Below are 27,734 nucleotides of genomic sequence, written 5' to 3'. Positions count from 1 at the left end.
ATGTGATAGTGTTGCTTCTGGTCCACTAACTACACTTGAAACCCCATTTATCTGGCCTACAAATAGGGGGAAATTCATTCCAGGCAAAGGAGCAGCAGGTGAAAAAAAGTTAGAGACACAGGAGAATGTGACATGTTTGAGGAATTACAGAGAGTTCAGTTGGCCAGAGCATAAATCCCTAGGTGAAAAAGAAACAAGAAATGAGAGTCAGATCATAGAGGACCTTACAGATAAGATGAAGAGTTTCTATTTTGTCCTGAAAGGCTGTTGGGGCAGGTAGGATGTTGAAAGATTCATAGCAGAGAGGGGACATGATCAGATTTTCAATTTAGGAAGATCATTCTGGCTGTAGTGTAAAGAACACTGCATATGGGTTCCAGACAGAGAACAAGGAGCCGAGAAATAGGCTGTTACAGTCTTCTAGAACAAGAAGGATTGGTAGCATGAACCCCATGCAGTGGCAATAAGGATTAAGAGGTAGTAAAATCTCAAAAAGAAACTGCCACACCCATGTATATTGCAGCATTATGCATAGTGGCTAAGAGGCAGAAGCATCCTAAATGCCCTTCAGGCAATAAAGAAAGTATGTTACAGGGATCCCTGGGTGGCGCAGCGGTTTAGCGCCTGCCTTTGGCCTAGGGCGTGATCCTGGAGACCCAGGATCGAATCCCACGTCGGGCTCCCGGTGCATGGAGCCTGCTTCTCCCTCTGCCTGTGTCTCTGCCTCTCTCTCTCTCTGTGTGACTATCATAAATAAATAAAAATTTAAAAAAAAAAGAAAGTATGTTACATACAACAATGGAATATTATTCAATCTTAAAGAAGGAAATCCTGCCATGCTACAGTATGTATGAACCTTAAAGACATTACCCTAAAAGTGAAATAAGCCAGTCACAAAAGGACAAATACTGCATGATTCCATTTATGTAAGCTATCTAAAGTAGTAAAACTTTAAGAAACTGAAAGTGGAATAGTCGTTGCTCCTGCAGGGGTGGAGGTAGAAGTAGGGAGAGGGAAAATGGGGAGTTCCTTTTGTTCCATAATATAGTTTCAGTTTTGTAATATGAAAGCATTCTAGACATCTGTTCCACAACAATGTGTATATAGTTAACACTACTGTGCGCTTAAAAGTGGTTAAGATGGTTAAAAAAAAAAAAAAAAAACTAGGGAGAAATTGAAAGATATTTAGAAACATAGTGGTCAGTTGGATATAGGAAGAGGGTAAAACAGCCCAGTTTCTAAATAAGTAAAGGTGCCATTCATTGAGATCAGGAATGTATGAGGACATTCGAGGGAGGGGGAGAGATGGAAGACGTGATGAGGTCAGTGGACTGCACTTATAAAAGATGTGCCTATTAAAGGCTGGCAGACGGTCAGTAGATATTCTCTGTGGGAGATAAACCTCTGAGAATCATTAAAGGCAAGTAGTGGTTTAATCCTCAGGCCTGAGATTCCCCAGGAAGATTGCACAGAGTAAAAAGCAACATATGCCTGCCTAAATGGAAATTTGTTCTGTGGCCTTTCTATACTGCTCTTTTTCATCAAATCTGATTCTTTAAATGGTATCTTATGATTTTGTTTGCAGTGTTCCATCAGAATTATGTGCATGCAAACATATATAAGATGTATACATATATGTAGAATATTATAAGATATGTACCTATATATAAACATGTGAGATGTATACATTTAGGATAAATATCAAATTTGGGTAAGGAAATCTGTAAACATGCATATTTACTAATAGATAGCATAACATAATGTGAGATTTGGCAAATATGTTAATAGATTTACATCAACTCAGTTTTCCAAGTAATCATCCACCGTTTGACTTAGAAGATCCTTAAGGATAAAATCTTTAACTAATTAATCTTGGTATCTTCCTCAGCATCTAGCACAGTGCCTTATATAAAAGTAGTTGCTCAGTAAATATTTGTTGACTAGATGAATCGTTTCAGATGTACTTTCACACAGCTAATAACTCCCTAAACTGTTATCACCTTCAAATTTAAATAAATTGATCATATGGCTATATACACACATACACATACTTTGAATATCATATTTCCAATTCCTCTCTTAAAGAGGAAATAAGTTCTATTATCTCTTAATGTGAAAGACAGTATATTTACTACTTCCTTTTTCAAATGGTTGTGGTACTCAGAGTTGGATTGCCCAAGGTCACCACTGGAGAGAAAGGCCTAGCATAAGCCTTCCTAGTTCCATTTGTTTCCAAAGTGATTGCTGTAACAGAGTTCTCTTAAAACCTCTCTTATTGGGGTTAGCAGGGATTTGGTTGGAACACCTTATCTCTTTTGTCATATAGACTCAAGTCTGGGCATGCTGTATTTTTTTATGGCTGCGGGCTTATTCTCCATGGTTTTTTGTGTTTGAGGCCTTTCAAACACTAATAAAATTATTATCTGCAATTTCTGGAAATGTTTCTTCATCCTTAGAATTCCTACTGTGCTTTATCTGGGCCTTTCACAATACTTAGCAGTTTCTATATCAGAGTTATTTATGAACTTCCCTTACTAAAACTGAAAATCCTTAATGACAAAGTCTGCATCTGATTCATCTTGCATCTCCCATAGCTCTTTGTGTGGTACTTTGCCCATAGTAGGTTCTTACTAAATATTTGCTACATGAATATGCCAGTGAACTAATTTTGTTGTCCTGGTTAAACTATGTAAGAAGATGATTTCTTGTAGAACCCCCATTTTACTAATTTCATCTTCTTATTTTTTGTGGGTGTTTAATTTCTGAGGCCAGCCATGGACTTTGCTCTTTTGGTAATATGACAGTCGACATATGAAAGCAGTCTTTTTTTTTTAAATAGAGTCTTAAATGATAATGTTTGTAAAAAAAAAAAAATGTTGTTTGTAAATCTTGATGTGGGATTCAAAAGATTGAAGCTATACACACATTTTGCTAAGGCTTACATGTTGAAGTGTTTGCCCCTCTTTAGATGACATTGAAAGACAATGGGAAATATTTTTTTAATTAAGTTGTTAAAAAAAGTATTTTCGTTACTTTATTTCTTAATCTTTTTATAATGATATTTTTCATTCACTCAACAAATTTTTTTTTTAATTTTGTTTATTTATTTATGATAGTCACAGAGAGAGAGAGAGGCGCAGAGACACAGGCAGAGGGAGAAGCAGGCTCCATGCACCGGGAGCCCGATGTGGGATTCGATCCCGGGTCTCCAGGATCGCGCCCTGGGCCAAAGGCAGGCGCCAAACCACTGCGCCACCCGGGGATCCCCACTCAACAAATTTTTGTTGAGCATTTTCATGTGCCATGTGCTGGGTGCTTGGACAAACAAAAATCCATATTCTCATGGAGTTTCCGTTCTCTTGGCTGGGCAGGATAGAAGAGACAATAAGTAATAAATAAATAACTCATATATTGCATGTTAGTGAAAAGTATTATGGTAAAACAAAAAGTAGGTCAAGGTCAAGGAGGTCAGAAATGTGGTGGGAACAAGAGAGACCCAGATTGCAGTTTAAAATGAGCTGAGCTTTATTAAAACAATGATGTTTAAAGAAAGACTTACAGGAAGTAAGGGAAAGAGCCATGTAGAAAAGAAGTGAGAGAAAACCATTCCAGGCCCAGGGAACCACGTGTTTAAAAACATCCAGTTGGGAGTGTGCTTAGATGTTCAAGGAATAGCAAGGAATCCAGAATGACTGGAACAGAATCAGTGAATGTGAGAGCAATCTCAAATTGCCAAGTGTATCTGCTGGGAGAGGGGAGAGGGAGAAGTTGGAGCAGATCTTCTAAGTCCTCATGGGCCATCATAGGGACTTCATTTTTTTCTGTGTAATTTTTTTTTTTTTTTTTTTTTTTTTTTTTTTTAGTAAGAGATCAGTGTATGGTTAACGGTATGGGACAGACCGGGAAGGTACCAGGGCCCATAGTGATGAGCTTCCCAGGAACAGACTGACAGACAAGCAAACAGAGGGACAGGGAAACAAAGCCAAATGGCTGAGAGACCCAGGCCCAGCCTCAGTGGCTCTGCCTGGGTCCCAGTTCCAGTTCTGCCCTGGGAACCTGGGGGATGAGCAGGACCTACAGGTGCCTCAGTTCTTGTAAGGCTCCCATCTCCTCACTCCCTCCTGTCCCCTACCAGCAGGCTGGGACTTCTCACATGTGGTGTATTTCCAGGGCTAGGAAATGGCTGGTCTGGGGGTGGGGAGCCAGAGGCCTTGGTGGTATGGGGTTAACAGCAGCACTGGGAGGAATCTGGTCAGGCACCAGGTGCCTGGGTGGGGCACCGCTCAGCAGGGCCATTACTGGGTATTGAGCAGTATAAGTCTAACCTCCCTATCTGGCTGGGTATTGTGCTGAGATAGACTGTAGGTGGGGCAGGAAAACAATTGGAAGGTTTTCCTGGTGATCCAGGTAAGATTGTGGCTCCCAGCAGAGTGGTGGCAGTGGCAGTGGGGAGAAGCAATTGGAGTCCAGATATATTCAGAGGTAAAATGGGTATTATGAGAAACATTATTCTGTAATCTTCTTTTGTTGATAGATATTTTATTTTATTTTTTTTAAAGATTTTATTTATTTATGCATGAGAATACACAGAGAGGAGAGAGAGAGGCAGAGGCACAGGCAGAGGGAGAAGCAGGCTCCATGCAGGGAGCCCGACATGGGACTCGATCCGGGGTCTCCAGGATCACACCCTGGGCTGCAGGCGGTGCCAAACCGCTGCGCCACCGGGGCTGCCCTGTTGATAGATATTTTAATAAAAAAGTGTCTTCTGTAATGATTTCTATGAAATTTAATCTTTCATTTCTTAGTATATTTAATTGATAAATATTGAACATTCCAAATAGCCAATATTAAAATTGATTATACTTTGATATATGTCAGCATCAGTATTGCTTTCTTCAGGGAATCAAGTCCTTTTTTTTTTTTTTACCCCGTGTCTATTTCTATTAGTAGAGAAATAATGTCAATAAATTCCATAATAAAATATATTATCTTGCCTAGCATGAATTTCCCTCTATCCAAGCTCCTATGTCCATTTCCTCTTCTTATTACTTTATTATTTTAGAGACATATAGATTTTCAAAAATATCTCATGATACCCTGAGAATTTTCAGATATTTTGATGGTTTTGAGATTAAAAGGTGTCAGTACTGAACAATGTAGTGAGTCTCTACTTTTCTCTCCATGTAGCTGTGCTCACACATGTATTTACTTACAGGTGTGTGCACACATGCATAGGCTGTAAACATCTTATACAGGGCATATATTTTTAATTTGTTGTCCTTACTTGTTTTATTTTAGGGTGAGAGACCAGCTGCTATTTGTAATTCTTACTTTCCTTACTCATTACATTCCAGAGCTGAGCAGTGGCCTGAAATATGACTCTTTACTATAGAGGGGTTGTCCTAACCTGCAAATGCTGCCTCTCCCCAGGACAAGTGTGCCTTCAGGACATTTACAAAGCAACTGCAACCTTCAATCTTTTCATGGTTAAAAGGAGGAACACCACGCCCTCCTCCATGAGAATTACTGAGGCCTACTTAATGCTTTCCTAAATGGGGAAATTCCTTCTGAAAGGAGCAGAGTTTCAAAGAGCAGGAGAGCATGTCACACTCTAACCCTGCAGGGGTCAGTTAGGAAGAGCCTGCAATGAACCAGATATTTTTGTTCTGTCTTGCTAACAGCATATGTGACCCAGACAAGGGGCCCGTGTTTCCACTATTCCCTCTTCTCATCTCCACTCTGTGTTTTGCTGCTGTCCCCAACTCACTGTTATGTCTGGTCATGAGATTTGAAATCTCTCTCTCTCTCTCTCTCTCTTTTTTTTTTTTTTTTTTGAGTGTTGTCATTATGGGTGGGTTATGACTATATATAAGTGAATGAACAGTAAAAAATATGTACACGTTGGCCTTTCAATTAATTTTCCTTGACACTTTCATTGGATACTGAGTGCTAGAAAGGAAAAGCAATATCTAGTTCTTTTGAGTAGTGCAATGGAGACAAAGAAAACTCTATTTTTATGTAATTTAATAAATAATTCTTAAACCTTTGAATTCAAATAATGAGCCTCTTTTGATATTTGAGGTGAGTTCATCTTCAGCCCTTTGAAAAATCACAGTTTCCATTAGCCAAGCAGGGGGCGGTGGGGGGGAGGGTTCAGTGAGAGAGGGCTTCTTACCAAATCCAACCTTAACGTATTAAATCCAAGGAGTAGAGATGTAGTGACCTAGCTGTGAAAGAACTGGGGGGTTAGCCAGCTGTGGTGGCTCATTTTCAAATGTGTACCACCACAAGAAAACTGGAAGATTCTGGAACCCTGTAAAGTTCTTAAGGCTAAGACAAATCTGCAGCGCTAGAGACCAGACCCCTCTCCTGAGCTTTCAGAGAAAATTTTGCTGTGTGTGACTAATTTAAAAGCCCAAAGTGAGGGCTGTTTTTTTCTTTTTGTCTTTTTAATAAGGTTTATTTTTGGCTCTGGCTTTTGTTTTCATCACACCATTTGTTCTTCTTCTTCCTCCTTAAATGTTGTTTAGGCTCGGGAAGATGGCCTCACTGTGATTCAGCCTCATTCCCTCTCCTTTGTAAACTCTGAGAGGCCAAGCAGAAAGCTAATATACAATATCACGTTACCTCTGCATCCAAATCAAGGTAAGATGTGCAGAAAATGATCTCTTGAGTAATGCTGTTGTCTTCTAATTGTAGACCTATCTTCCAAGCTCTGGAGTTTTGTCTGCAGGTACTTGTCAAGGATTTAAGGAGTAACTTATTCATACCCTTTGTTCCCCTGTTCTGAACTTAGGACCAGTTGAGAGAGACACTTTGGTCAGACAGACGGCACTGAATGTGTCAGCTTTGGTATGACAGAGCTGTGCTAGAGAACATGGCATGCATATAACCTGAGTTGCTGGATTGAGCTGCCCCTCCCATGCACAGGCAGAACTGGACAGACAGACACAAGCACTGTCTGTAGGGACAGACCCCGCCCCAGGGAAGTTATGCCACATGAACAGACCAGATTTTTTTTTTTAAAGACTTTATTTATTTATTCATAGAGACACAGAGAGAGAGAGAGAGAGAGAGGCAGAGACACAGGCAGAGGGAGAAGCAGGCTCCATGCAGGGAGCCTGACGTGGGCCTCGATCCACGGTCCCCAGGATCACACCCCAGGCTGCAGGCAGCTCTAAACCGCTGCGCCACAGGGGCTGCCCCAGACCAGATTTTTGTGCCCAAGATTGCGAATCCGAGAAACCACCAAGGAGCCGACACTGATGCAAACACACAAGGGTTTATTTACAAGCTCGAGCTTGGGTCCAAGTGTACCCGACACAGCGGAGCAGGGACTTGGACCCTGAGGTGGGTTTCAGCTTAGTTTTAAGGGCTGGTCTAGGGGACCTCCAGAAGGGGTGGAGGAATTTCTCAAGTTCTGTTTACATTTTGATATGGGGCCTTCAAGGGCATTGAGCTCTGTTCTCATTCTAATAGGGGCTTCCTGCCCTTGGCTTGGGCTCTGTTCTCATTCTAAGATGGGACTTTCTACCACGGATGTGGGCTCTGTTGTCTTTCTGATATAGGATTCTCTGCCGAGGGCAATTCTGAGCTCTGTTGTCTTTCTGATATGGGATTACCTGCCGAGGACATTGAGGACATTCTGCAGTTTTTCCCATAAGGTTCAGCTCTTATTCACAGGGACCTAAAATGGCTGTACTTGTGCTAATGCTAAACTTTAGGTGGGATGGCCTCCTCCACAAGATGAGCACGTGCTCTGGACAAGGAGCTCTGCCAGAGAGTGCGCAACAGGCTGAGCCACATATTACTTCTTTCCTTTCCCATTTGGATAAGTCACTCCTTCTGCATGGGGGAAAAATGAAAATATGAAACTACAGTCAGCCAAGAGGTGGGCCCCTGCCATCAATCTTCATCCTTTAGGTCTCTTAACTTTGGGCTTAACTAAAAAGCCTGCTCCTAACAGAGGTGTGGCTGTCCATCATGGAGAGACGATTAGCTTCTGTTAAGACAGTTCTGCTCCCAAATCTGAAGCTGCTCTCCCAAGACCAACCACTGCCCTGGATGTGAGCCTTTCACTTTATCAAATCCCCTAGGAGAAATAAATGTCTAAAAATTAAATTATATCACTCTTTCGATAAAGCCTAAAGAAATGAAACACCTAAAAGTCACCTTCCCTATATCTAACTCTGCTAAGTCATAGCAAGAGCCATTCTTCTTATATGGCCAGGGTATCCAGCAGCCTGGGCTATCTTCTGGAGAATGGCCATAGATCTCTCAGCCCTTCCGAACTTGAATTAGTTCAAAACCAACTCTCACATGTGTCCTTCTTTGAAAGAATTGATAGGCCATGAAAGATGATCAGAGCATTATTTTTTTTAATTTAAATTCAGTTTGCCAACATATAGTATAGCAGCCAATGCTTATCTCACTCATGTGCCCTCCTTAATGCCCATCATCCAGTTACCCTATCCCCCCACCCCGAGCATTATTTTTGTGACTACAAAATTTAGAAATGATAAATTTGCAGCCTCTAAAGCATTTATCACAAGGAGAGTTATAATTGCAAATCTAATTCTTAGAATAATCATGATCCATGTTACTGTTGCCTAAGATTGTCACAGACTGAGTTTCTGAAGGAAAAGGGGTAAGTTGAGAAAACTCTCATTATAGCTTTTCCAGGAAAACCAGTCTATATCATTTTCTTGGCAACTTTGACCTTTGAACTTAAACTCAATTGAGAGAAGTTCATAATTATGGTACAGTGTCTGTGACATATGGAGAATTACCTAGTAGGGGTAGTAGTTTGTGCCTTACTATTGTTTATAGTCAATGACTTCTAGGTAAGAATCTATTTGGGTTTCACACATGAAAAGAGGCTCAGCATCCCTAATCATCAGGGAAATGCAAATCAGAATCAGAATGGGATACTTACCACTCACCAGTCAGAAAGGCCAGTATCCAAAAGGTAAGATATTACAAGTGTTGCAAAAGAAAACCTTTGTGCACTGTTGGTAGGAATATGCATTGGTGCAGTCACTGTGAAAAACAGTATAGAAGTTTCTCAAAAAAATAAAAAATAGAACTACTGTATGATCCAGAAACTGGTATTTACCCAAAGAAAACAAAAACACTAATTTGAAAAGACTTATTTACCCTTATAATTATTGCAGCATTATTTACAATAGCCAAGATAGGGAAGCAACTTCAGTGTTCATCAGTAGATGAATGAATAAAGAAGATGTTGTGTATATATACACTGGGATGTTACTCAACCATAAAAGAATGAAATCTTGCCATTCAAGACAACATGAATTGGACCTAGAGGGTATCATACCAAGTGAAAGAAGTCGGATGGAGAAAGACAAATACCGTATGCTTTCATTTATATGTGAATCTAAAAAATAAAACAAATGAACAAACACACAAAAACAGACTCTAAATACAAAGAATTAACTGGTAGTTGCCAGAGGGGAGGTAGGTAGGAGGATGGGCAAAATAAGTGAAGGGGGTTAAGAAGTATAAACTTTCAGTTATAAAATAAATAAGTCACAGGGATGAAAAAAACAACATAAGGAATATAGCTAATAATCTTATGATGTGTACAATTGTCGTATCACTAAGTTGTACACCTGAAACTAATATATTGTATGTCAACTATAATTCAATTAAACATTTTTTTTAAAGATGCTATAAAAGTCAGTTTGGGTTTCAGATTTGCCTTTTTCATGAATGACTGGAGAATGGGATGGTAGGAGACACCAGAGAGCAATTGTTCTTGATGGATAAAAGACTCCCACTGGTGGGAAAGGCAGTTTATAGCACTGGTCATTCAGTCAACCATCAGAATTACTGTTGATTCTTATGCTGAGTCTTTTCCTCCCCAGGAATCATCGAACACAGGGACCAGCCCCACTCTCCCATCCGGTATTTCACACAGGAAGATATTAACCAGGGCAAAATCATGTACCGTCCTCCCCCTGCAGCTCCTCACCTCCAAGAGATCATGGCCTTCTCCTTCGCTGGTAATGCCTTCTTTATTTTGGGGCACCCGGACTGCTCTCCTGGGATCTTCATGGCAGGGTCTTCCTAATTCTTCCTATTGTCCTTCTGGATAGTTTAGTAACATTGCTCTATAGCTGTTCAAAATTACTTGAGATGAGACTTGTAGACTATTATGTAGTTTGGGCTCAGTTCATCATTTTTTTTTTCATTTATTCATACATGCAGGCATGCCGGCATGCTTTCAATAAATTATTTTATTAATTAAATAATTATTTTATTTTATGTCTCCTATGTGGCCATCACTCAGTGAGGTCTTAGATATTATAGTGGTGAATAAAAAGAGGCATGAATCCTGTTCTTGGGGACTTTTGGACCTACATATGGAGAGAGAGTTTGAGAAATAATCCCAGCAATGAGTGTTTAATTGCAGACTAAGAGAAGAACTCTGGAGAGGAAGAAAAATGTTCAGTGGTGGAATTAGAAGTAATAAGACTGCCCTAGGGATCCCTGGGTGGCGCAGCAGTTTGGCGCCTGCCTTTGGCCCAGGGCGCAATCCTGGAGGCCCGGGATCGAATCCCACACCAGGCTCCCGGTGCATGGAGCCTGCTTCTCCCTCTGCCTGTGTTTCTGCCTCTCTCTCTCTCACTGTGTGCCTATCATAAATAAAAAAAAAAAAAAAAAAAAAGACTGCCCTAGACTAAGGGTTCAGTGGAGGCCATCCCAGGGGGGTATTGACGGAGGGATGGATAGATGCTAATCAGCCTAAATGTGCCTGTTGGGATACTTGGGAGAACGTTTCCCAAGGAAGGGCACACATTCCATGTGCAGAAGCCTTGGGGAGGGAGAGCACATGGCATTCTGGGGATTAAAAAAATGTCTCTGGAATGTAGAAGGTTGAGCAGAACAGGGATGAGACTGGAGGAAAAGATAGAGGCCAGGCCTCAGAGGCCGTGTAAACCTGTAGGGACTTGGATCTTTATTTCAAGAATAATAGGAACCCAGTGGAGGTTTTAAGATCTGGGGAGATGGCCTTTCATAAAAAAAGCTCTTTGACTGCAGTGATATGAGTGGATTTGAGGAGGAGGCCAGGGTGGTTGGGCTGTGGGTGAGGGGAATCTAGCGATAAGCATCCCAACACTACCTCTAGTGAGAAAGTCCCATGTAGGAACGAAGAATGCAGGCAACCTTTTGGGCCAGGATTTGACAGAAGCCACCTTTTTTAAAGGAAAACAAGACTGAACAAAAGTTCTAATTCAAGCCATTTTGTGCCCTTCTGCTAACCCGTGATAGTTCACCTTTGCTACCCCTTATCTCTCTCTTTGACCCAGTAATCAAAGCTGCTGACTGCAATGTAGGAGTTTTGAGTCCCTACCCCTAAACACCTCTGTGCCTTAGAATGATTCTAAAAATCTTGAGGCCTGTTTCCTTATGATTTTTAAGAGGTATGTACCATATAACATCATTAATATGGAATATTATTTTTATGTAGTAGTTTTATTCATACAGAACAGCTGGTGATTTCTTATGGTAAGTTGAACATGGGTTAAATGATTTGAGAGTTACATTTTAAATTATAAAAAACATTTAAAGTAATATTTTCAATTATTTATATAAGTGCAATTATCCAGAAAATAATTAACTCTTCTTTAAAAATATCTAAGTGAGTGTATAGGCCTCTTCTCTAAGGAGTATCCTGGTGTTTGGTAACTGGGTAACTAAGAGCCCATGAAAATGCTCATGGTTCTCTAACCCCTATTTTAAAAAAGACCTATTTTACAAAGAAACTCAGGATATCCTGGGATTAGAGGGAAAGAAAACATGTCAGCCATGGTTGAAGTTGTTATTTCCATATCTATTATACTCACCTAAGTTCCTAGAGCCTTTATGGAGAGAGCAGAGTCCTATCCTGTATAATCTGTGGGATAAATGCCATGAGATAAATCTTTCACATCGTTACAGTGTGTAAATCAATGTCCCAGACATCACTCAATTCTACAATAGAATTGACCCACCAGAAAGCCTTGTCAGTTATATATGACATCACCCACATTCACCGATTTGTAGGATTTTATGTACTGATCAAATGGGATCTGAATGAATGTATTATAAATCACTCTTAACCACTGGGATATAAAATTATTCTACCCTGTGGTTCTTTTTGTACTTAAAATTAGTGCTGGCACCATTAAATTCAACATAACATTAACAAAGAACCTGGTGATCTTTCCTTAAATCATAATTTAGATGAAAACATTCTTTACTTTTCTGACTTCTGCCTCATAGTTTGTACCTTTTCCATCTATTTCTGATCCCAAAATGCTTATTAATATAGTGATTTTTCTCTTTTCTTTCAGGCCTTCCAGAATTGGTGAAATTTCACTTCACAGGTGAAGATTTTAATGAAATTTTATTAGAAAATATAATTTTCCTTTCCTTTCTTTTTGTTCCCTTCATCATTACTTGTACTATTTTCTAAGAACTGCTTAAAAGTTATACAAGTTTTTCTGAAATAGTCACATGACCAGTTAAGTAGTAATAGCTTAACTTTGTATTCATAGAAAAAAATAATCCACCAAGTATTCCAAAGATTAGTGTTGTTGTTTAAGCCCCATTTCAAGCAGTGCCAATATCTATTAAAAAGAAGTAGTGGTTAAGATCTTAGCCTCTGGACCCAGACTGCCTGGGGGTCAGCCTGCTTTGATAAAGTCTCTTAACTTCTCTATGCCTGAATGTCTCATTCGTCAGTGGTGATAATGACTAATAATTGTAACTATGTAAAGCTCCCAGAACGATTATTGGCATAGTCGTTCCTATGTGGTACTCAGCTAACGGATCGTGGTTGTATGTAGTCTTGAACTGAACCTTTCATTGAGTCCCTTGCTACTGGTGGGAAATGAAACCTGTGTGTGGAAGACCCAAGTATCCCTGCTTTGGTTCATAGTGCAGTAGAAGCTGAGTGCCAGGGAGCAGAAAGAAGCACATCTGGCATCTCTGTGGAACAACACAGGGACAAGCTATCTTGTTGAGGTCTGGTACGAGGATGTTTGGCTGTAAATGGCATCCTTAAACTGTTTTTTTATTTGAGATGGACTATTCCATTGGAATCACCCATGTGTCCTATTATGTTTCATGTAGGATAAATATTGGTTGGAGAGAAAGTCATCTCCCTCAAACTTCCTGATCTTTCCTTCTTTGAGGTTTGAAAATCACACTTGAAACAACAGTAAATTTCATTGTCCTGTCGGTTTTTTTTTTTTTAATTGAGATTAAATTGACATATGACATAACAAATTGTCCTATTAGTTTCAGGTATATAGCATAATGATTTAGTATTTGTGTGTATTGCAAAATGATCACAACATTAGTCACCATATATAGTTACAAATTATTTTTTCTTCTAACTTTTACTGTGTCTGTAACTTTCAAATATGCAATACTGTATTATTAACTATAGTTGCCATTCTGTACCTTACGTCCCTATGACTGAAGTATAACTAGAAATGTATACCTTTGGAAAAAAAAAAAAAAAAGAAATGTATACCTTTGGCTCCCTTCACCCATTTCAGAACCCCACTCCCGACCTCAGACAACCACCAGTCTGTTCTCTGTAGCTCTCAGCTTGGATTTTTTGTTTTTTATTTGCTTCCTTGCTTGTTTATTTTAGAACCCCAAAATCAATGAGACTATATGGTATTTGCCTTTCTCTGTCTGACTTATTCATTTAGAATAAGGCCCTCAAGTCCCATCTGTGTCATTGCAGATGGCAAGATTTACTTTTTTATGGCTAATATTTAATTGCATATATATGCTACCTCTTCTTTATCCCTTCATCTGTCAGTGGACACATAGGCGGGTTCCATGTCATGACTATTGTCAATAATGCTGCAATAACCATGGGAGTCCATGTATCTTTTCAAGTTAGTGTTTTCATTTTCTTTGGATAACCCAGAAATAGAACTGCTGGATCATGTAGTTCTTCTGTTTTTAATTTTTTGTGGAATTGGGGCACTTGGGTGGCTCAATCAATTAAGCATCTGCCTTCAGCTTAGGTCATGATCTCAGGGTCCTGGGGTAGAGCTCCACATCAAGCTCCCTGGTCATCGGGGAATCTGCTTCTCTCTCTCCCTTTCCCTCTGCACCTAACCCTGCTCTTGCTATCCCTCTCTCTCTCTCTCTCAAATAAATAAAATCTGTAAAAAAAATTTTTTTTTGTGGAACCTAATACTATTTTTTAAGTGGCTATATTGGTTTATATACCCACAAAAAATACACAAACATTCTCTTTTCTCCACATTCTAGCCAACACTTGTTATTTCTTGTCCTTTTGATATAGTCATTCTAACAGATGTGACGTGATATCTCATTGTGGTTTTGGTTTGCATTTCCCTGATGATTAGTGATGTTAAGCATATTTTCATGTACCTATTGGCGATCTGTATGTCTTTAGAAAAATGTTCAGATCTTCTGCCCATTTTTAAATTGGATTTGTTTGGGTGTTTTGCTGTCGAGTTGTATGAGTTCTTTACATACTTTGCATATTAACTTATCAGATATATAATTTGCAAATTTTTCTCCCTTTTGGTATTTGTCTTTTCATTTGGTTGATGGTTTTCTTTGCTGTGCAAAAGCTTTTTGGTGTGCTGTAGTCCCATTTGTTTATGTTTGCTTTTGTTGCCTTTGCTTTTGGTTTCAAATCCAAAAAAATCATCCCCAAGGTTGATATCGAGGAGCTTCCACCTTTGTTTTCTTCTAGGAGTTTTATGGTTTCAGGTCTTCCATGCAAGGATTTAAACCAGTTTGAGTTGTTTTTTTGTGTGTAGTATAAGGAAACAGTATAGTTTCCTTCATTTGCATGTGGCTGTCCGGTTTTCTCAACACCATGTATTGAAGAGACTGTCTTTTTTTCCATTGTATATTCCTACCTCCTTTGTTATAAATTAATTGAATATATATATATATATATATATATATATATATATATATATAGGCTTATTTCTGGGCTCTCTATTCTATTCTATCGATCTCTATTGATCTGTTTTAGGCTAATATTATACTATTTTGATTACTATAGTTTTGTAATACAGTTTGGAATGAGAGAGCATGATGCCTCCAGCTTTGTTCTTCTTTCTCAAGATGGTCTTATCTTTTCTGGGTCTTTTATAGTTTCATACAAAATTAGAATTATTTGTACTATTTCTGTGAAAAATGCAATTGGAAATTTGATGGGATTGTAGATTGCTTTGGGTATTATGGACATTTTGACAATATTAATTCTTCTAATCCATGAGCATGGATATCTTTATTTGTGTCTTCTTCAGTTTTTTTTTTTTTTATCAGTATCTCTTAATTCAGAGCACAGATCTTTCACCTCTTTGGTTAAATTTGTTCCTAGGTATTTCATTTTTTTTATGCACTTGTAAATGGGATTGTTTTCTTAACATCTCTAATAGCTTATTATTAGGGTATAGAAATGCAACAGATCTTTGGATATTGATTTTGTATCCTGCAACTTTACTAAATTTATTTATTAGTACTAATACTTTTTGATGACATCTAAGGTTTTCTGTGTATAATATCATGTAATTTGCAAATAGTGACAATTTTACTTCTTCCTTTTCAATTTGGATGCCTTATTATTTCTTTTTCGAGTGTTGTGTTATTGTTGATGTGAATCTAGTATCAGCTCATTTCCAGTGATAGACTTCTAGATAATTCATGCAATCAGTAAGGATATACAACAGATTTTATAGTATTTTATGTTTTACAAAACAATTTGCAATACAAGTTGTCCTATTTAATCCTTGTATCAAGACTGTAAGGACAGGTATTATTTTTAGTGTTTGAAAGCTGGAGACATTAAGGTTCATTTGAGTAAGTAATCTGCCCAGATTTACAGTCCTGGTAAAGAGTAGAACCAAGATTTAAATACAAGTTTCTGACACTGAACGTGGGATACTTAATTTAGTCTGGTTTGTATGTGTGTTGGTCATGAAAAACAAGTATAATAGTGTGCTTGTTTGTTTTCCGAGCCTCAACTTTTACCTGAAAGCTTGAGTAGGTGAAGGGGTTAACTATTAACTTCTCCAGGACTTTAAGTTAAATGATCCTTGAACCTATTATACAGTGTAGAGGAAATAGACATTGGGCAGACCTCCAATTAATTTATCTTATTTCTGCCTGAGGTTTTTCTTTTTCTTTCTTTCTTTCTTTCTTTTTTTTTTTTTTGAGTGATTTGTTAAAAAACTTGTTTTAAAGATTTAATATTTTTAGAGCAATTTCAGGTTTACAAAAAAATTGAGAGTAAAGTACAGAGATATCCCCTATTCACCCTGCCCCCCCACACATGCACACATGCATACATGCATAGCATAGCTTCTCCCATTGTCAGTAGCACTCACCAGAATAGTACATTTTTTTTACTAAGGATGAACCTACACTGACATGTCATAATCCACCTAAGTCCGTAGTTTACTCTAGGGTTCATTCTTGGTTTTGTACATTCTACAGGTTTTGACCATTGGATAATGACATTTATCCATCATTACAATTTCATATAGAGTAGTCTTTCTGCCATAAGAATCCTCTTTGTCCTCCCTATTCATCTCCCATCCCCACTTCCCACCTTTGGCAAGGGCTATTCTTTATATTGTCTTCAATGGTTTTGACTTTTCCAGAATGTCATATGGTGAGAGTCATATAGTATGGAATTTTTTCAGATTGGCTTATTTCACTTAGCAATGTGTATTAAAGATTCCTCTGTGTCTTTTCATGGCTTAGTAGCTCATTTATTTTTAGTGCTGAATAGCATTCAATTGTTTAGAGGTACTACAGTTTATTTTATCCATTCATTTACATGAATGATAGGACATCTTGGTTGCTTCCAAGTATTAGCAATTGTACATAAAGCTGTTGTAAACATCTATGTACAGGTTTTGTGTGGACCTAAGTTTTCAACTCCTTGGGTATGTACCAAAGAGTGCAGTTGCTATATCATATCATATGTTTAAACAAAAGCCAAGCTGTCTTCCAAAAGGGGCGTACCATTTTGCGTTTCCGCCAGCAATATATGAGAGTTCCTTTTGCTCCACATCCTCACCAGCATTTGGTGTTGTCGGTGTTCTAGATTTTGGCAATTTTAATTGGTGCATACTGGCATCTTATTATTGTTTTAATTTCCATGTCTCTGCTGACATATGATGAGGAGCATTGTCTCATGTGTTTATTTTTCATCTGTATATCTTCTTTGGTGAGATATCTGTTAAGATCTTTGGCCCATTTTTTTAATCGGGTTGTTTTTATTATTGAGTTTTATGAGTTCTTGTATATTTTGAATAATAGTCCTTTGTCAAATGGGTCTTTTGCAGATACTTTCTTCCAGTTCGTGGCTTGTCCTTCATACTCTTGACATTGTCTTTCACAGAGCAGAAGTTTTTAATTTTAATGAAATCCAGCTTATCAGTGATTTCTTTCACAGATTGTGTCTTTTGTGTTGTATCTAAAGAGGCATCACCATTCCCAAGGTCATATAAGTTTTCTCCTGTATTGTCTTATAGGAGTTTTGTAGTTTTGCATTTTATATTTAGGTCTATGATCCATTTTTAGTTAATTGGTTATGAAGGGTATAAGATGTTCCCTTTTTTTAAGGAGAAAAACTTTTGCAAACTGGTAGGAAGGAAGCAGAGTTTTGTGATAGAAAATTTTAAATTGGGCACATAATGAACTAAGGTGGAAACAAGTCCAAGCCCTGACATTAACCCATAGAATGAGAAAGAACAGCTCATTTGGTTAATCAGCTAGGATGATAAGGAAAGCTGATATTCCTGAGCTGGCTGCTTCAAAATAAGCACAGATGCTCTGCAAAGCCGTCCTGAGCAAGGAAAATACATGAGGCAAATGGTGCCCACTGGAGGCATCTGACCCAGAGAGGCAGTCAGGCTGTTTCTCAGAGAAATCAGAAACCTTGCTTAAAGGGACAGGTAGATGTGTAATCGCTAACATGTTGACTGTAAGTTCTTATGCTTCCTTACAAAACCCTACACCCCGTTGATATATTTTCTAGTTATAAAATATGTACCAGAAAATAGCTTTCTTCCATTTACTCACAGAGGTAAAGATACACTTTGGTCACCCTGACAGCTCTGTGCTATTATCAAAACTCTTAAGTTTCAGGGCCTTTCCTTCCCCTCCTGTAAAAGTAAGGATGTTGAAGGCTCCCGGAGGTCCTACCCAACTTAAAAATGAAATCAATATAAAACATTTTAAAAAGTAAAATTATATCTTACAATCATGATTTTTATTTAACATACGTGTTCTTAACTAGATTCCAAGGGTCCTAGAGAATTGGAATCTGCTGATATTTATGGAAAAGTTCATATATTTGTCCCCAAGCCCCCAAGAGTTAGGAATTGTCCGTCTCTATCTTTGAGGATCCAGAGAGGAGACTGAGCATAAACAAAGAAGTAGGGGCAGTAATCCTGACATTTAGTTGAATGACCAGAGCCATAAAATCTTCATTCACAGGGGTAATTTTTGCTCTCCTTCAATAGGACTGCTTCTGCACTGCTCTAGGACATGGAGTGTACCGTATAAAATCTAGCCATATCTTTTAGATCTGTTTCTCAAGGAAAAAAAAAATCCAAAACTTAAAAGGGATCATTACTAATAGTCACTGAGCAATGCTTTGCTTTGCTTAAATAGATGTCAGATTCCTACTGACTTGCTACTGAGTCCGGAAGAAAGCAAAGTAAACCAAACCGTATGCAAGCATATTACACGTTTCAAATCATCAACAGTACAGTTTTCTTGGTAGCCACTACAGATAAGCACACCAGTGAACTGGTGGTACAGATATTCTTCCAAACCTGGCTTTTAGAGTAGAGAGGTATAGGTGTAGATATAGGAAGGCGGAAATAAGAGTCAAATGTGAGAACAGTTCTGCCTTCACTTCCCTCAAGTTGTCAGTGTTCACTTGGATGTCAGATAATCCAGGAAAGTAAAATCTTGAAGACGTTGTTCTAGTCACAAAGATATCTTCCATTTATTGCAATGTGTATGATGATCAGGTAAAAAACAAAATGAATCAGCTTACTTCCAAACAAATGCCATCAGAGATACTTATACAAGTATTTTCTGTCCTTTTTAAAAAGTTATTTTCTAATGAGACATACACATGTCATTTCTAAACAAGATCTCTTAAAATATTTTTCTGAAACACTAGGAGAATGAATCAAAAAATAATTCCATAAATACTTTCCCAGAATCATCTAAGAGTACAGATTTTGTATTACTTTCCTTTACACTATCATTTATCAGTATCACCCTCTTCTGAAACTTGCTTCGTAGAATGGTTTAGTTATTATAGTCCTTTAGCCTTTTTGTCACCCAGTGGAAAAAGCTTTGTTAGAATAGCGCACAGGATCTTCCGTGCTTGCCTACTTTTTCCATTTGTAAACATCTCTTCGAAGTATTAAGGTAATATATATAAAAGCTTCTGGCTGTATATTTATGGAAGCAGCCTGATGGTGACCAGACTACAAGTTGATGTGCATGCGTGTGTTTATCCTTTCTAGTTTCCGATGGAGCTCACACAAGTCCGGAGATGGTCCTCACCATTCATTTGCTTCCCACTGATCGGCACCTGCCGGCATTCCGGGTCACAGCTCCACGGCTTGAGGTCAGCCCAGGAGGCAGCGCTTCTCTAGGTAAGAACTAAGCCTGAAAGAAACATGCCTTTGGAAATGGAACCATATTTCAGCATCAGTCGCTGTTTCAACCTCTTGACGGTTGCCCAAAAAAAGTGACTTCTTCTTCCAGAAGGTATGTGCGTTCTTACCTGTGCTCTTCCCTCTGCCCATTTCCATGCAAATAGAAGCAGCACAGAGAGAAGGAAATAAACCCTTCCGAGGCCAGTGTTCAGTGATGGAATACAACACAGAATGTATTTTCCAGCCTCCAGCAGTTTGATTTGTTGCTGTCACTAAAATGTAAAGTTAACCCAGGAGAGCAGGGAGGAGAGGGAGGGGAGGAGTTTCAGTGACTGCCCTTGTTTGCTGTTTAGAAGGTAAAGAGTAACAGGAGAAATGACAGATCACAATAACCTTCAGAAGTTGTGAGGCGTTGGCCCACTTATTCTGTACGTGATTTTAGTTACCTCTTAGTTTACTTACTCTTTAGGAGTTTCTTTATTCTTTCACCAAGTATGTTTTAAAAGCAAATGGTAGACATTGCGGTTTTTATTGGTTGTACTCTACAAATCCTTATCCAGGTTCTACCCCTGAGTATTGTCCTGAGATTAATTATCATCCAGTTTTCTAAACAAGCCATATATACAAAGACAACTGTCACTTCCACCCTATTCTTTCTCACTCCTGTGATGGCTGTAGCAGCCATCATTAAAACAAGTTGGCTCTTCTGGAGATTCAGAAAAAGAAGGGAATAAATAATGAAAAGCAAAAACAGATTCTGGGAGCATTTTCTGGAAAGAAACCTATCCCAGGAGGTCAGGACTGACCTATATGTCAGCTTCTGTGTCCTCATTTGTATGGAAGATAAAAGGTATTCATAATTCAGAACTACATACTTATAAGTTAACTTCTGGAAGTAAGTTAACTACTTATAAATAGCAAGTGACTGTATTATCAGTTTTCACCCTTTGTGCTTGATTGGGATTAAACAGCGCCTTCTTGTAACTATCAGATTGCCCAAAACATAGCTTCCAGCCTGTCCTGTAGCTTTCATGTAGGCAGGGCATACAGTGTTTAATGTACACATCCTGTCACTATGATCTGTCTCCTGACTGCAGGACTTCAGCTGGTGGTAAGAGATCCTGAGATAGCACCTGAAGAACTCTTCTTTGAGCTCCGGAAACCTCCAAAGCATGGCGTGCTCCTTAAGTACACAACTGAGTTCCAAGTTCCCATGGCCACAGGTAGCTGCTCACTCTGTCACTGGCCTGCATGGAGGATTTCTTTCTTTCTTTCTTTTAATATTTTATTATTTTATTATTTATTTATTCATGAGCGACACAGAGAGAGAGGCAGAGGCAGCCAGAGGGAGAAGCAGGCTTCCCGCAGGGAGCCCAGTGCAGGAGTCCATCCCAGGACTGTGGGATCACTACTTGAGCCAAAGGCAGATGCTCAACCACTGAGCCACCCAGGTGCCCTGAGGATTTCTTGCTCTACAGTCAGTGTTATGTGCCTCAAACAAGAAGTAAAGCAACTCTGTGGGAGACTATGAGAAGACACTTAAAAAGGAAAACCTTTGAACTTTCAGTCCATTTAGTCCATTGGCTGTAATATTTGTAACTTCTCTCTGCCACCACTTACAAACCAAACTATGAGGCTGTTTCCTCAGGTTGTAGGTGAAATTAGTTGAAATTGGTTGATTTATCTAGAGTAAATGCATTTAGAACAAACTCATATGAAATGTCAGGTGCCACTCTCCTGTGGTTAGTTCATGGAGATAAATTTGTCTTCCTTAGTTTCGTATGTTAATCTTCACAGTATTTTTTGCACTGAAACTCTGATAGTGTAAAGTACATGTATCTTCATCCATAAAAAAGGAAACACATTTTTTTAAGTAGTATCTTTGTGATGTAACACTGTGGTAGATGATGTGACCAACTTTCCAAAATAATATTTCTTAGAATTTTCTCCAATTATAAAATAATACATGTTGATTTTTAGAAGTATGTAGAAAAGCAAAAGGAACATAGCTAAATCTAATTTTTAAATAGCCCATATATATCAAAGTGAATAATATCTCTTTCAAATTAGTCACTTTAAGATACTATATGCTTATTTCAACAATCTGTACTTTCTCAAAACCTTTGTATAATTCCTAATAGGCTTGTAATCATGTATTCTTTTAAATATCCCTGCAGAAAGAGGGGGGCAAGTCTTTGACCTTGAAGTTAGATAGAATTTGGGAGTCACAAAGGTAGATTTTAAAATATTTACTGAACACAAGAAATGTCATCAGAATAAATTTCTAACATCCTAAGGGGATTACTTTAGAAGCATTAACAGTCAGAAAAAAAAAATTAAAAAAACAGAGCCCAGTTTCTTTAACATTATATTTAACCTATATTTGCATGGCTAATAAGATCTAAAGATGTTTATAAAGTATTAGTTTTATTACTCTTTTTTAAAGCACAATACCACTAGCACCAGTACATCACAATAACACAATGTCAAAAGAGAAGGTTTAGAAAACAAATACAGAAAATGAATAAATTCCTTAGTCTCATTCATAACACCAATTATTAGAGCCAAGAATCTGCCAGGAAATAGAGTTGAATATAACATCCAACATGACCAATTCTTCAATTGTACTCTCTGGAATCCTAGGACCCATGGTACTGTGAGGCATTTCTTATAAAAAGGATTCCTTGACCAAACAATTCTGAAATGCTTCAATATTTCTATATCGAAGATTCTAAAATTCAAATAAATTCCGCAGGTCAAAGATTTTTAGTTTTGAAGTTTGTTTAAACCTATTTTTCCCAAACTTCTATGACCTGGAAACTTTTTTTCACGCACCTATAAAATCTATCACAAATTAGTACTCTAGACCTACATTGTTTGGATTTCTAACTTCAAGTATGTTTTTAAGTTTTTAGATATTTTTGAATTTAGGGAAACCTACTCCCCAACTAAAACAAAGACCTCTACAGATTCATCAAGCAGGATTTCTTTTCTTTTTTTAAAAAAGATTTTATTTATTTATTCATGATATACACAGAAAGGCAGAGACATAGGCAGAGGGAGATGCAGGCTCCATGCAGGGAGCCCGATGTGGGACTCGATCCCAGGACCCCAGGATCACGCCCTGAGCCAAATGCAGACGCTCAACCGCTGAGCCACCCAGGTGTCCCAGGATTCATTTTCTTAACTTTTTCTCAAAAATGTCAGTATCAAGATTAGATTCAAGATTAGGTTGTCATAAAGCATAGAGGCACAGCCTTTATTCCCTAGAACTAAGAATGATGACTGGTTCTTACAGAAGCTGATTTGAGCTCAATATGATTAAGAACTTAAACAAAATTAGAACTCTCTCCAGTGGAATTAGCTACCTTGTAAAACAGTGAATCTCCCACCTTGAGATGCATTAAAGGACAGGCTAAATAACTCCTTTCAAGAGTGGTATAAAGGGAATCCTATATTGGATAGGCAATTGGACTAATTAACTTACAGCTCCCAGAGTTTATGATCCTATATGTACTTTACAATCCTGAGAACAAAGGTGTTATGTACATGAAAAGCGTTATTCCCAGAAGTCACTGGTTTTGCGATTTGTGTTATTCTCGAAAGGTGACACTTTCACATATGAAGATATTGAGAAAAATGTTCTGCAGTATCTACATGATGGCTCCTCTGCCCAGGAAGACAGCATGGAGATCACAGTCACAGATGGCCTGGCAGCAACAACCGTGGAGGTGAAAGTAGAGGTGTCACTGTCAGAGGACCAAGGGCCTCAGCTGGCAGCTGGTGCCTCGCTGAGCATTACTGTTGCTAGTAAAAGCACAGCCGTGATCACCAGGTCACATCTTGCTTATGTTGTAAGTTCTTACCTGTGTTTTCTTGTTCACTGCATCCTCTCACTGAGCTTGGCTAGAGAGCAATGTCAAGGCTGAAGTGTCAGGGCATCGGGTATATAGCCATATTAGGAAGTTTCTTCTTAACTTCCCAATAGCTCTACTCTTAGGAGTTACATTGTTTTTTTTCTGGCTGCTCCCAGTGTGTTAGGAGCAGACAAGTGAATGAGCAAAACTTTGATGAAAACACAATGAGCTTATGTAGGGATGGGTGATAGTCAACAGGGAAGAGTGCCAGTGCCAGAAAAGCCCAATTCCCCATTTTTTAAGCTCAATCTGTAATATTCCAAGTGGGAATTTGCCAGAGAGAGCATTCTAGAGGACTTAAGTGACTAATGACTAATAAGTAATAATATTTCATGGCCCACTGAGAGAAGGCACTGAGAGTAAGCCCTCTTTCACCAGCTTTTTGTCTCAGGGCCAGCTCTAGACAGAATGCTGGCATACTCCTTCGGCAGTGCCTCTCTGCCAGATGTCCTAGGCAATATTACTGACTCACCCTCCATCCTATGTCCCAAGAGAGAGGCAATGTATTTAGGGGACCAAGAGTAGATGTAGGGGATTCAGGTTTTTTTCCCATGTGGCTCTAACTTGCTAAGTGACCCTGGTTAATTACACTCATCTTCTTTCTTTGATTCTTACCTCTGGAGCTAAGGATAATGAGGATAATTTTATTTTTCAGTTATGTGTGTCATAAGCATATGTGAATTCTCTATGTAAGCATAATGAATAGTTTTGACAAATACCTTGAAAATAAGGATGATTATCTGAATGGTAATGATTCTTGGTATTGAATTTTTCCCTACCAATGTTAAAATTCCAACCAATGACCTGGCCTTTTTCTTTTCTTTTCTATTCAGTTCTTTTTTCTTTCTTTCTTTCTTTTTTTTTTTTTTTTTTTTTTTTTTGATACTATATGGTTTCAAGTAATCCTTTTCTGGGCTAAAGAGTCTGACTATAAAATCTCGTCCTGGATAGTAGCATGTAACATAAAGCATTGGCCAGGGAACAATTGCATCAACTGTTTTAGCACACATTTTCCCCTCAAATTATCTTTTCCTAAATTATGGGAAACTGCATTCCACCCTGATTCTTCTCATGGGTCTAGTATGGTTTCAGAACAGTTTTGATTTTGTTTTGTTTTGTTTTTTTAGTTGACAGGTGATTTTTACCATAGGTTATGGTCTTTTGAATCTTATGAAACTCATGAATTCATAAAAATGTATGAATACAGATTTAATCAATAGATCACCAAGGCCTGAAAAATATTTGACAGGCCAAAATAGCTCTCTAGGAGCAGTTCCTGCTCATTAAGTGCATATTATAAGCTGCATATCAAAACACAAGCCCATTGGCAACTGAACACGTATTTTCAGAAATTGATTGAATGTGAATTTATCCACCAGAGAAGAAAGACTCCAAAAGGACTATTCTAGCCTCTGAACGCTTAGCATATTTTAAAGACTTAGCTAAGTTATATAGTAACTTTCTCTGAGGGTTGTAGAAGAATTCTGTGCTTAGTGTCATGGGGAAAATTTTTCCAGATATGCCTAGTTAGTGAACACCCAGAAAGGTTGGAAAAGCTATATGAAATGCTGATCATAAATGGAACAGAATATCAAAGGATAGGGACAGGTGAGCCTGTTTTTAATTAGAGTATCATTAACTCCAAGAGGGTGACATGATGTCAAGAGATACAAAAGGCAAAAATAGGACTCTGTGATTTGCTTCTGAATGGTGGTTTCCTGTACAGTTTGCTCTGCACTGCAGGTAAACAAGTAGTGGAGGAATGTTTTGTAGTTAGAATGGATGCATCGTAAGGCAGGCTCACCACTTATTAGCATAGTAACCCCTGGCAGAGTACTTAACTCTCTAGGGCTCAGTTTTCTCATCTGTAATGTGGGGAGGATTACATAAGATTAATTTTTAAAAGCTAACAGCATTTCTGTGCACTAGCCAAAAATACAATAGTTCAAAATATAATACCATCTCTGTCAACATCACATAACAGGTATCTAGGAATAAATGTAACAAAGATGTGTAATTTCTAGGGAAAATTGTTACAGTGCCCAACTAAAGAAAAGCCAAAAGAACCTCTTGACAAAGTATTAGAAATAAAAGGAGAATTTACCAAGGGGTCAGATAGATCAACAAATCAGTAACATTGCTAAACATAAGCAAAACATACCTAATAAGTGTAACTAAAAAGATGATACCACTTATAATCGCATTATAAAAATCATGTCTGTTGGACTAAATCTAACAAAAACTAGACTGTACTTCTACAGGGAAAGTTGTAACACTTAATTGACAAATATTTTTTTAAAACATCCAGTAAATGATGAGACATGCCATACGCATGAATAGGAAGATTTAGTGTCAAAAAAATATCAACATTCCTGCAAACTGATCTTTCCATTAAATTGAGTTTCAGTCAAAAGCCCGGTGTACTTATTATGGATCTTGTTAAGCTGATTCTACAATAAAAAATGAAGGGCCGGGGCACCTGGGTGGCTCAGTGGTTGAGCGTCTGCCTTTGGCTCAAGTCATGATCCCTGGATCCTGGGATCAAGTCCTATATCGGCCTCCCTGTGGCAAGCCTGCTTCTCCCTCTGCCTATGATTCTGCTTCTCTCTGTGTCTCTCATGAATAAATAAATAATTAAAAAAAAAAAAGAATGAAGGGCCAACATTCTAAAAAAGAATGATATGAGGGCAGGGGCTTGTCCTATCAAATATCAGGATTTATTATAAACCTGCACTATTTAAAGCAGTATAGCACAGGAATATATTACAGAGTCCAGAAGCAGATTGACACATGGGACTATATTATAAAACAGATATAGTGAGCCAGATCAGTGGAAACAGTAGGAAATATTTAAAAAATAGATCTAGGCAAAATGATTATTCATATGGATAAAAAAAGAACTTGTAGTGCTCCCTCACACTGTACAGAGATTAAAACTTCAGGCAAATCAAGCACTAAAATTTTGTAACTCTTTGTATGATGTAGATAAATATTTTTAGATATGGGTAAAGGGAAGAATTTTTTTAAACCAGAAATAAAAGGCACTAACTATAAAGAAAAGATTGATAAACTTAACTTTATTAAAATTAAATTTATATTCCCTAAACATGAGAAATACAGAAAACCGACTAGTTACAGATTGGAAACAGATCTTTACAATACATGTAACCAAAAATAACAAGATATTTTTAAAAGTCTGCAGATCAAAAAGAGAAAGATAACCTAGTAAAAGAATGAACAAGAGACATTAGTAGGAATTTCAGAAGAGGAACCCAGAGGAACCAATAAATGTAAAAGGAGATAATTACTTCTTTAGACATCAAGGAAAGTAAAAAAGACTACATGCCATATCATACCAATTCAAATGACAGAAATTTAAGTCTGAAAATACCAAATATCAACAGGAATAAACCACTTTAGGAAAGAATTTGGCATTGTCTTGTGAGGATGAGTGATCATATACCCTAACCATTCCACTCCTAGAGTCCTATCCAAAAGAAACTTTCATACGTACACTAAAGGATATGCCCAAGAAAATTCATAGCAATTGTATTTATAATAGCAAAAATATTGAAACGAGACAAATGCCCATCAATGGAATAATATAACCTGTGATCGACTTACTCTATGGAATATTAGAAAACACTCGAAACAGATGAACTGTTGCTGTGTACAATGATATTGATGGATCTTAGCAGTCTACTATTGAGTATAAAGGAAAGTAAGTCCCACAAGAGTAAAGTCCAACTCTCTTTTCATAAGCTTTTAAAAAAGCAAAAATAAAAAATTAAACAACTAAAAACACTTTGTAGCAACATATCAAATAATATCAAGAAATTCAAGGAAATGAGAAACAAGATCCAAGGTAATGATAGGCCCAAGGACAGGACAAAGGAGGGACACACACATAAATATTAATTATCGGTGTTGTAGTCCTTGTGTTGAATGGTGCATCAGTAGATGTATAAGTAATAAAAAAAATGAATAATGAATTGATACAAAAGGAGTAAGAAGGTAGGAGGATTACTTGAGAACAAAGTCTACCTTCTTATAAGTTTTTTTGCATCCACAATATCTTAGATATGCCAAAGTAGTAATTTTCCTTAAT

The 27,734-nt window shown here is 37.9% G+C and overlaps 1 protein-coding gene and 1 long non-coding RNA gene across 2 annotated transcripts in view; one reads left to right on the top strand and one right to left on the bottom strand.

The window, feature by feature from the left end:
* Positions 1–27,734, top strand: part of FRAS1 (Fraser extracellular matrix complex subunit 1) — a 434,689-nt gene that overhangs the window by 307,224 nt on the left and 99,731 nt on the right. The window contains 6 exon segments of the mRNA XM_038582341.1: positions 6,531–6,645; positions 9,888–10,025; positions 12,360–12,392; positions 19,575–19,706; positions 20,807–20,932; positions 23,316–23,563. Of these exon segments, the coding sequence (XP_038438269.1) occupies positions 6,531–6,645; positions 9,888–10,025; positions 12,360–12,392; positions 19,575–19,706; positions 20,807–20,932; positions 23,316–23,563 (792 nt within the window).
* LOC111093633 lies at positions 7,611–12,027 on the bottom strand. The gene is made up of 4 exons (XR_005382930.1): positions 11,871–12,027; positions 9,995–10,139; positions 8,936–9,039; positions 7,611–7,845 (listed from the first exon to the last, which is right to left on the bottom strand). It is a non-coding gene; the product is annotated as an uncharacterized LOC111093633 (long non-coding RNA).

The sequence above is a fragment of the Canis lupus genome, chromosome 32 (genome assembly GCF_011100685.1).
Source record: "Canis lupus familiaris isolate Mischka breed German Shepherd chromosome 32, alternate assembly UU_Cfam_GSD_1.0, whole genome shotgun sequence".
In the NCBI taxonomy this organism is placed as follows: Eukaryota; Metazoa; Chordata; class Mammalia; order Carnivora; family Canidae; genus Canis; species Canis lupus.
This window is presented reverse-complemented; position numbering and strand designations above follow the sequence as displayed.